Below are 11,893 nucleotides of genomic sequence, written 5' to 3'. Positions count from 1 at the left end.
GGAAAGGTTCATTAACGGAAGGGGAAGGAAAGGAAAGAGAGGGAATGGAAGGGGAAGAGAAGTATTTATATTTTTCTTGTTTGGGAGGAAGGAAAGGTTCATTAACGTAACATGTGCTACCTTGTTTGGGAGGAAGGAAAGGAAATGAAGGTTAAATATATAAAATTACAAAAATATCTTTATTTTTTAAAATAGATCTACAATAATTTAGAAATAATTGTTCGTTAGATATTTTATTTTATCTAATGCCTTATAACTATTCGTTCAATGAGTTCGTTAATCGAAATTATAAACAAAATATATAAAATTACAAAAATACCTTTATTTTTTAAAATAAATCTATATATGAAAAAATATATATAGCTCATAAGATTAACAAAAATTAATATTTACAATTTAAATAAATAAAAAATTAAAAAAATAATAAGTAGATATATAAAAAATATACGAAATACAAAATTTGTACACTTTGGTACGATAAAAGATAAATCAACATTTTTATATATTTTTATAAAAATTTACTGATGTAAAAATTTGTGACAAAGGTCGACATCGAAGGAGTGCGAGTGATGAGATCCTGTGACGACTGCGTTATGTGACGAGGAGCAACGGTGCAAAAATCTAATAGATAAGTTATTTTAATAATTAATATTTTAATATAAGGGTAAAATTGGAATAAATATATTTTAACATTTCCTTCCCTTTCTTTACACCCCAAATCGGAGTGTAAGGAATTATGTCTATTTATGGGCATACAAGGGGAAAGTTTACCCTTCCTTTCCCTTCTCTCTCCTTCCCTCACTTCTTTACAAACAAGGTTATAAATTTCCTTCCCCTTATTTCCCCTTCCTTCCCCTTCCCTCACCTCCTCCCAAACAAGCCGTGAGAGTAGTCAATTATGTCTCTCCTGAAAGTTGGTTGACAACTTTCTATTTTATTTTAGGATACTTCTTTTTCATGGGGTATTAATTTTTTAAGATTTAGTGATATATTTCTATTGAAGTATGTAAGCTATTAATTTTCAAAGAAGTTTGTATAGTACTGTTGGATAGATCAATGATTCTTTAGTAGATCATTGTCGGTAGAGTTGAGTATTCGATTAAAATTGAATTGAATCAATCGAATCGGTTAATTGAAACCGAATCGAATTTAATTTTTTTGAATTAACTGAATCAATCAAAATTTTAAATTAAAATCGAACAAATTAAACCGATAAAATATCAATTAATTCAATTGAAAAATAATTAAAATTTTTAAGTATTATTGAAGATTTACTAATTAATTAAGAATTTATAAATTCATTTATTTAAAAAATTATTGATTATTTTTTATTTTAATTAATTCGATTTATTCAATTTAATTGAATAAAAAATTTTAAAATCAAATCCGAATCGCATTAATCAATTTTTTTTAAAAATTAAAATTTTAAAATAATCAAATTATATTTTTAAATTCGATCGATTTGATCAATTTATTCAATTTAATTGAGTATATTGAAAAAAGACATACAAACTTTGACAAGATCGGCAGAATATATGATTCGGCAGAATATATGATTCATGCATGCTCCTTTAGGTTCTTTAAACTCCAGTTTCTTAAAAGTTGGTTGATAACTAGGTTTTATTTTAGGATTTTTTTTTCATGGATATTAATTTATAGATTCATAAATATATACTAACTCAGATATGAAGGTATTAATTTCCAAAGAAGTTTGTATAGTCTGTTGGAGATTTCTCATACCTCTTGTAGATAGTTTCACAAGTTATATTCAATTAAAATCGAATTGAATCAAATCGAATTAATTGAAACCGAATCGAATTTATTTTTTTTGAATTAACTGAATCAATCAAAATTCTAAATTAAAATCGAACAAATTGAACCGAATAAAATATCAATTATTCGATTGAAAAATAATCAAATTTTTTAAGTATTAAAGATTTACTAATAAATTAAAAATTTATAAATTCATTTATTTAAAAATTTATTAATTATTTTTATTTTAAAAATTAATTCGCTAGGCCGTGCATAATTTCGTTGATGTAAGTTATAGGTTGTGTTATTTTACCCATACTCTTTTTTCTGCACTCCTTACTACAACAAGTGGGATTTCTTTTGAAGCCTCTCACTATTATATCAGCACTGGTTTAAGCATTGCATTTTTAAATGATAGGTAAGGTTCTGGCCATAAATAGGTTGCTTCAGAATCATACCGATAGACACTAATTTTTTATACACTAAAGCAGAGTTATATTAATAAAAAAAAAGAGAAAGTTATGATGGCATCTGCTGTTTATCGATCCAATTGTCAGTCGATAGCAGATGACTGAGATGAGAGCAGTGAGCGCATTGTATTAGTTCTCTACATTCGATCCTTGGCATCCCTTGATGGTACATCAAATCCTTTTTCATTTAGGTGGGTCTTGCTATGTTGCTTTCCAATTTCCTTATTATACAACAGTTATTTATTATAATGTTGTAATTTGTGAGAATGGACAAGGCAATTGACTGTTCCTATGGTCAGAAGCTTTGCACAGATGCTTTGTCTTCCACCAAAGGAACTGAAATTCAGTATCCACCTTTCAACTTAATCACATGATGCTATTCCATTAGAACCTTCTCCTGTTCATTTCTGTAGTGAAATGCTGGTCAATTTCCTACAAGAAATATCACAGATGGCCAATTTCTTAGCCACTTGTCTAATAAGAGATTATTGGAAGAAGGGATCATGTGGTAAGTGTCACCTTGATCATTTAATATATTTTGACATCGGGTGCTAAAATCACATTTGAGTCTGCATGCTTGTGGTCACATTTTCTGTTTGGTTATGTAGATTTTACTTAATACTGGTGTTGTGCATTGATATCCTTTTATGTTACTAGATAAAGTATGTCAACAAACCTTTCCTCTTATAACTTGAACATCCTTTCCACAAGAATAAACTAGACTAGATATTGGTCTTTTGGATGTTTCAAGTAGATGGCTATTTAGCAGATGTAAAGATGGTTTCTATAGGTATAATAGTTTCCTTGTCTATTTCACAATTGAATTTTTGGTACCTCAAGAACCAAGTTTTCCTTATTGAACATCAAAATAAAATTTTAAAACTCAGCTTTTTGTTGGAGCTCGCATGGGCTTACATTGTAGGCAAAATTTAATAATACCTTTGTGCCTTTTGTGGTAATATGCTTATCTAAACATTAATCAATGTGAACAGAGCTAATGGTGCCCTGATAATTAAAACCAAGCATTTAAGTTGATTGAAACAATATATAAGCCAATATGTAAAAGGGCTCCTACTTACAATACTTCTGTCAGTGGTGTGTCTGAAGCTTTCTAAGAGGTTTTGCAGCAGATGCTTTTCCTTCCGTCTAAGGAACTGAAATTCAGTCTCCAATTTTCTTTCTTGAAGCACATTTGACTCCTTGATCAGGTCCCTGTTATTTTCTTTTCTCTAGTGAAATGCAGGTCAATTTCATATCACACCTTTCACATGGCTAATGGCTCGACCACTTGCTTCTATAGGAGGGAATTGGAATCAGAGATCAACACATTGTTTGTATCAACTAGATATCTACTCCGAATGACATTTTGACATTGGTGGTAGAAGCAAATTAAGTATTTATGCAGATGCACAATTTTCATCAACCAAAATTTCTGGTTGATTATTACACTAATTTAAATTACAGACATTTTGCATTGTTTTTCCTTCGCGTTGCAAGGTTATAAATTATGTCAAAATATGTCATCTTTCTTGTAACTTAAAGACACTCAACTACACAAAGAACTGGATTAGATGTTCTTCTTGTGGATTTTCATAAATCTCTTCTCATTGAACAACAAAATAATTTTTTTGTAGCTCAAACTTGTCATTGGAGCTTTCATGGACTTGAATTATCGATAAATTGCTATGTTTCAGATAGTTTTTTAGGATGAAAAGAAAAAAAGACATGTTTGTGTATCTGTTTGTCATGATATCATCTTACACATGGCTTCATGTGGGGAAAAAAATGCAGAATGATGAATTTTCACTTATTGATATTAGAAATGAGCTTAGGAATTGATCAAACCAATATTTAAAAGAGAGGATGTCCTAGCTACACTGTTGCTGCCAAAGAGCTCTAGAAGTTAAGAGGGGTTTTTGTTTAACTGGGAATCTGATCTTGGTCATCCAAGTTGCCATAAGCATTTGACGAATTGGCCTCTACTTTAGCAGACATAATAATTGTCTTTCAGACATCTGACATTTTTGTCAGTGATCATGACATTGATTTTTGCTGAAATTGTATCTGTCTGAAATCCTGAATAATGTTTTACATTTGTTTGGAGCAATAATGATCTAAATAAATTATCAAGGTTGTGAACTTAACATTAAGAAATTAATTGTGATATATAATTGTTATTATGCAAACAAGTTCATCTTAGAGAGGATTTTTGATGTGCAAATAGAAACAACCATTCTCTTTAGAGAGAACGAATCCTTATGAGAGAACTTCTAGTTTGCTGTTTCTTTTTTTCCCTTTGGCGTGTAGTAGTAGTAGTTTTTGTGCTAGTATATATTAACTGTAAGTATGATTTTGTACTGTCATTCAATCGTTTGTCTGAGGAAATTTTTACATTTCTTTTGAAGCTAAGATCAAAGGAGAAACAAGGTAGTGAATCTGCTAACAGTATCTTAATTATGTACTGTGAAACAAAAGCTGGCATAAAATGATTGAAAACTAGATGCTGCTTCTTCATCTTCTTTTCATGTATACTATTAGTAGCTGAGCCCTGTTACTTACTCTAAATGGGATAATTTTCACAGCTTTGCAGTTTCTTTTAACGAGAAAAACACAAGTACTGTCACACAGGTTTCTCCTCATCTAGCTGCAAAGTTGAAACCGCCTATTGCATAAGAACGTAGTTAATATTCTCGAGAACTTAGTTAATATTATCTCTTTCTTTCATGTCAATTATATAATGGCATTCTTATTATAGGCCTGTAATTCGTGGAAGACCATCAACGAAAAGAGCAATCCATATATGTGATCATCCTCGCTGGGTGTTTGTCTTGATATCTTCAGTCAGTAAGTTCAGGAATATCATTTTAGTATCCAGATTACATATCTCTTTCCTAATATGACTTCAACCTCTTATTTCAGCTAGCTGCATCCTGTGGTTGACATTCTGCAACCTTCTAACCGTACTGTGGGCACTCGCCATTGGGGCATGTTTCTTAAGCTTTTCTACTACATCAGCTTGTTTCATTATTTACCATGTTTCTTATATTCTTTGCTGGGGGCATTTCTTGTAACTTCGACTGCCAAGTTCTTGTTTAGATGGATGTAAAACATTTAAAATATTCCGGGATGAATCATTCAGTAACAATCTTTCCTCGCAGGGTTTGGTTAGGAATTTCATGGTTGAATCATATTGTAACTGAAACTATCAGCACAGGATTCACTTTTGAACTTCCAGTCTATGGCAGTTTTTCTTTCGAGATCGTGTTAATAGCTGAACGACACAATAGCATGCAGGAGCAGTTGTAGGATTTGTTGGTTTGCCATTGATGTTTGAAGTCTGCAAGGAAGTAAACCAAAACATTCAGTTGCAATCATTTCACAAATCAAGAATGAATTCGACCAACGCAAACAAGAATACTTCAGTGCTTTATTTGATTGAGTGCAGAGGCGAAGAACTAGAGAAACAGGAAAAACACACCTAATGAGCTTCCATATCCAGGGGTGTCTACGGTCAGAACACTGAAATTGAATCACTACTAATCAATAAACTCGAGGAACAAGCAGGTCTCACTTCTCGCATCACTCGACTATCCAGGGCTCAAGATGCTTGATTTGATTTCTTCGTGTGGTAGAACAACCCCTCCATTGATGTGTACCTTATCGAAAACATGGGCGCCCTCCCCGATGGTCGTGTTTTCAATTTGCGCCCTCTGCCCTATCCTTGAGTGCCAACCAATAATGCTGCTGGAGACGCATGCCTGCTCCTTGATGAGAACCCCTCGCATCACAGTACATCTTGACAACGTGACTCCAGACTCAATCACACATTCTGGACCAATTACAACGTCTGGTCCAATGATGCATCCTTCTCCGATCACAGCATTCTCATGGATCAGAACGTTCCCTACGATATGAGGGCCAGCAGCTAATTTAGTTGATGCTTTCTTCCGCAGGGAGTCCAGATAGAGACGTTGGCCTGTGATGTAGTCCTCTGGCTGCCCGATGTCCATCCAGAAACCTGGCAAGACCATGGCATATAGCAGTTTATCTGATGCAATTTTTGGAAAAACTTCCTTTTCCATAGAGGTTGGCCTCAGCTCAATACGATCTAAGACGGATGGATTCAGTAAGTAAATCCCTGCATTGATCTTGTTTCCTACGAAAACTTCTGGCTTCTCCACGAATCTATCAACCCTCCTTCCACTGTCTTCATCCATAACAACAACACCATATTTGGATGGCTCATCAACCTGGAGTAGGAGAGGTCATGTTACTGGTGTACGATAAACTGAATCAATGTACCTTGGTAATGTACCTTGGTCACCATTATCGTTGCCTCCCCGCCATGCGATTTGTGGAACTGAATTAGTTCAGCGAATGGATATTCACTTATGACATCGCAGTTGAGGACAAAGAAAGGCTCACCGGAACCATCAACTAGCTTGTCTCTGGCTAAAGCCAAGGGACCAGCTGTGCCAAGTGGTTCAGTCTCTTGGGAACATCTGATTTTAATTCCAAGTTTATCCTCAAAATCCTTCAGAAAACTAATCATAACCTAAACAATCACAAAGAGAGAGCTCTCCATTGATGTATAACGCAACTGTATGAAGATAAATTCATGGCATATCAATGATTTCTCATACCTCTGGTTGATAGTTGATGGCCAAGATGACTTCAGTAACTCCAACTTCCTTAAGAGCTTCAATCTGAAGAAATGATCTGACATGTCAGTAGAAGAAATAAGACCAACTAAAACCTCATGCACAATTGTTCCCAACTAGAAAACCAAGCAAATTATTCGTGCAAGATTCAAGTCACAATTATGCCAATTTCTTTCTTGTTCAAAATAAAACAATTCAGGAAGAAAACTTTAGATGATGAAAGATTTGTGGAGTAAGAGGAAAATTAAGAGGATGAAAAGTTACTTATGGAATTACAAAATTAACCAAAAAGCAGAACTGAAACCCAAATCTTGACAAATGAATGACAGCAAAATTATTGAAAGGAAAACTTAAATCAACTAGAAGTAAAATAGTTGTAGATTTTCACAACTCATCCTGGCATCCTCATGTACATGGCTATTTACAAGGGCAATATGTAAAACATATCTTTTGTATCACCAAACTTGATATTTTATATCTACATTTATGTATGTGCCAACATGGTATAGGGCCAAAATGCACATACCTGATGAAGTACGATTGGTTTGTTGGCGAAATCAACCAATGGCTTTGGGAAATTTAGTGTCAAAGGGTGGAGGCGAGTGCCAAATCCCCCAACAAGGATAAGTGCTTTCATGGTGAATAATTGATTTACTTCTATAAATCAGGTGGAAGATCTGAAAACCAAACAACAAACCAAATTTATTAAGCCTCGCCTTGACAAGAAACAGAAAATATATGATGAATATTATGTTAATTGCAGACCAAACAACCAACATAGGATGTCTTTTTAAAGGTAAACATCATAAAATGAGATAAATTTATTCTGATTTAACTGGTTTAGAATAATGAAGAATTTAACATTCTTTTTTTGCTTTTATCAAACTGCAAAGGATACATATAATTCTAACAATATGATAAATTTCTATATTAATAGGTCATAGTTCTTTGAAAAGAGAAGTTTTTAAAATATATGCAAATAAAAATTTTGCTTCGTCCACCGCCGAATCACAGAGATTGCAAAACTAAGTTCGCCAGATCTGTCACAAGAAAAAAAAAACTAAAGCTAAAGACTTTCAGCATGCATTTAGTATTAAAATCCAATTCTGGAACTCCATAAAGCACCCTCCGTTGGAAAAGATCAGGAACTCACCGCAATTCAAAACAAGTGCCAGCGAGAAAAGAACAGAGAAAAACAAATAAGACACAATAGAAGAAGGAGGTCGGGATCTCACCAAAAGAAGACATTTTTCATTTCTGGAGTCCGGCGGGACGACGCGATTCCCAGACAAAAAGAGCCGATCCTGCCCGTGATGAAGAGGAGAAGAGGAAGATCAAGGCGATCTTCGAAGCCCACCTATGCGCTTTTATAGTCCATAGCGGATTGAAATATGTGCACGGTTTAATTTAACCTGCTTATGACGTCATTAAATCAAATAAATAAAATTATAAAATATATAATGTTTTATCCGACGTCGCATGCTAATATCTATGCTAGTACAAGAAAAAAAACGATTGTATATACCATTTTATTTTTACTTGTTTTACTTTCTAAAATTAGTCGAGATTTAAGTAAAGGATCTTTAAATATATATATCAGTAAATATTTGACCAAATCTTTTTAAACAATTATGGTATTCATCCATTCATTTTGCCAAATAGTGTGCAGAAAAATAGGTTAGTTTATAAAGAGAAAATTACCTTCAATAGAAAGATAAAACAGTTCGTATTTAGAAATTTAAGCCAAATAAATTTATTATAATGCATCACTGCATTATTTACTATTAAATAAGGTAAATTTATTTTAAGGAAAGGCTTAGCCTGAGTAGGTTTCTAAATCAAAATTATATAATCCATTTAATTTTTTCCTTCCAAGAAGAGAATTTTATGAAATTTACCTGACTAGGCATCTTATTTTGTCATAAATACATCTTCTTCTTTTTTTTTCTTTTTCTTTTGTTTTTGTTGAGTGTGTGGCATTGTGAGTTAGAGTGAGAGGATTTCAATTCAATTTGGCTAAATTTTAGGTTACAATTTACATGAAAACTAAATAAAGGATCAAATTTAATTGAGAATTAATTCTGAGAGCAATTAAATTAATTATTACTTTGATGTCGATTTTCAAATATTAACATCGATGATGTTGAATTTTGAAAACCACATCTGCTGTTGGATTTCAAAATTTAACACCACAATTGATGTTCCAGTTGGATTTCAAATATCAACAGCACAATAATAGTTTTCTCCGATTCAAAATACACTAAACCTATCTAATATATCTTTTTTGGATCGACACAATAGTTCAATTTAATAACATGTATGTAAATAGTCCTAATAAAATCTTAGGAATTTTAACTGAGCAGATAAGCACTTGATAATTTAAAACATTAGATTTATCAATCAATTGATACTATATGATAATCAATTGATATCACTTAATCGATTACCTCAATTGATTTGAAAATCTACTATATGCGATTTCAAGATCATCAATTGATTAATAATGGCTGTCAATTAATTACTCGATCTCATTAATAGATCGTAAATCCTTATGTATTCAACATTTAACTCATCAATTGTTGATTCGTGCACTTTTATGATGTCTAATACAAGGCTGTACATTGCACTCGATTAGAGTGCAATGTAGACTGTATAGATCGTATTGCATCGTCAAATTGGTTATAAAATTAATAGTCTAGATTAATAGTGCTTATTTTACTTCTCATAATCCTTTCCATGATCGAAAATCATACAAATTGAGCTTTCCGCAAGGGCAATATATGCAAAGAGAATCCTTAATAATGAACCTGAATGCCCAAGAATTCATGCAAAGATGATAGCTTATGGAAAGTATTGTTACCGATTCGATCAGACGCGACCACAAAATACACAGTCATGCGATCCGCTGCCTGATTCAAGAACACGCCATCGTAGATAAATTTTTTCTAAGACTGCTAATTTTGTAAACAATGAAATATGATATAATAGAATCTTAAACTTTGACACTAATTGAAAGAACTTATAAATCTAAACAGTATAAATTTTATAAATTGAATAAGAATTTAGATAATTAAAAATATAAAAAACAAGAATCTAATTTTAACAAAATATAACTTAAGATATTACAATATATAAATAAGGATCCTAATTAAAGAGTCATTGTAGGTTATTCTTGTCCTATAGAGTCAACTTTTTGATCTTTGTGGAAGATGAAACGAAAGTAAGAGAATGATCTTCCAAGGAAATTAGGATGACGACATCGTAAAACCTTCGTCAATGAAAAATGAAGGTAAAATGTCAGTTAAAGTTCTAAACTCTCAGGATCAAATCCTATATATAGAAATCTTAGATAATAACGGATCAGATTAATAGGTTCTATATATTTAATCTACATCCAATATTCAAAATTCGATAAACCTTAGCTAGATTACTTAAATGAGTTCGATTCGTATCCGCATATATAAATTATAATTAAGCTCGCTTTAAAAGATTAAATTTAATACGTGATCCGACGAGAGTAACATAGGGTGATGTGGAAGGTACTTGACAATGACGTAAGGAGATCCCGATATCTTGAGACAATAGGAAAGGCAAAGGGGGCCAGCCTCCCTCAGAGGACAACAAATTCCTCAATACCGGATATAAGGTCTTCCCAACCTTCATCCAAAAAGGTCCCGATCTCTCCGCCTCGTGGGTTCAATATTAGTGCCCCAAGCTAACAATCAACCCATCGAACCACATACCTCATTAAAAGGTCAGCGCACACCTTGACACTTAAGAGGACCTCCTTGAAGTTTCAATCTACTGCCGACCTCACTAGGAGGTCAGATCCCTTCAACCTCTTCCCCTACCAAGCTCGGTCTTGCATAATAATCCATCACCAACCTTACCTAGAGGTTGGTATAGGATTCGAAGTTAATATATGGACCGATCTCGTCTTAATCTCGGTGTTTATATAGTGCCACCTCATATGATCATAATAGTGCCACCTCATATGATCATAATAGTGCCAAACTGATTTCATAAACCGACCTCATGACTTGGTCCCAGTATCATATACCGACCTCATGACTTGGTCCCGGTATCATATATCGATCTCATGACTTGGTCCTGGTATCACATATCGACCTCATAACTTGGTCCCGGTATCATATATCGACCTCATGACTTGGTCTCGGTATCATATACCGATCACATGACTTGGTCCCGATATCACATATCAACCTCATAACTTGATCCTGGTATCACATATCAACCTCATGACCTGGTCCCAAACATCGTATGCCGACCTCATGACCTAGTCCCAGCATCACCTCCTTCATCTATGGCGTACATATAGAGCTCGGGGCATACCTAAGTTAGCTCATCAATCCATCCCAGCTCTCGACATACCTGCACATCCCTACCACTCATACGAATCGCCCATTTTCGATTTCGGGTTGCGGAGCAGATATCAACGGATCAACACACTGACCTTTTCATCAAGTTTCAGCAATCTATCTGCAAGGATTGGGATATAGATCAAGTCCTCTTACTTGGTCCCGTATTAATTCCAGCCATCTAGAGAAGATAACCTACATTGCTAAACCATCAGATGCGCGAAATCTGTCACAAGATCGATCCGACGATCTCTCCTCCACCACCAATGGCAAACAAAGAGATCCGAGGATATCGCTCCCACCACCTCTATAAAACCCCGCAGGTATGACAATCACTCATCTTGAATTTTCTCTACACGTTATACTACTTCATTTTTCTCTCTTCCTCAGTTGGGCGTCGGAGTGGCCATGTCGGGGATTCCCCGGCGCCCTGCTAATCCGTGCGTTCAGTGTCTGTTTCTTCAAACCCTTCTCGTCGACGTGAAACTGCAGGTTGACGCAGCATTACACTGTCTGGTGGCATGAGCTATCGTTGGCAAGGAGCCGGAACAATACAGAAAGCTATAATTACGATACATAGGTTCATGTAACCGCCTACTTAATCGTGTCAATTATTTACATGTTTAAAATT

General features: G+C 34.0%; 1 protein-coding gene across 1 annotated transcript; it reads right to left on the bottom strand.

The window, feature by feature from the left end:
- Positions 1-5,809: 5,809 nt before the first annotated feature.
- LOC141825960 (putative mannose-1-phosphate guanylyltransferase 2) lies at positions 5,810-7,520 on the bottom strand. Its single transcript, XM_074713227.1, has 4 exons — positions 7,410-7,520; positions 6,866-6,928; positions 6,538-6,777; positions 5,810-6,472 (listed from the first exon to the last, which is right to left on the bottom strand). Exons 1-4 carry the CDS (start codon positions 7,518-7,520, stop codon positions 5,810-5,812), a joined length of 1,077 nt encoding a protein of 358 aa, XP_074569328.1.
- Positions 7,521-11,893: the final 4,373 nt, after the last annotated feature.

This window comes from Curcuma longa, chromosome 1 (genome assembly GCF_044706935.1).
Source record: "Curcuma longa cultivar G26 ecotype Majalengka, Jawa Barat chromosome 1, ITB_CL_G26_1.1, whole genome shotgun sequence".
In the NCBI taxonomy this organism is placed as follows: domain Eukaryota; kingdom Viridiplantae; phylum Streptophyta; class Magnoliopsida; order Zingiberales; family Zingiberaceae; genus Curcuma; species Curcuma longa.
The sequence above is the reverse complement of the archived record's forward strand: the minus strand, read 5'-3'. Positions and strand labels throughout refer to the sequence as shown.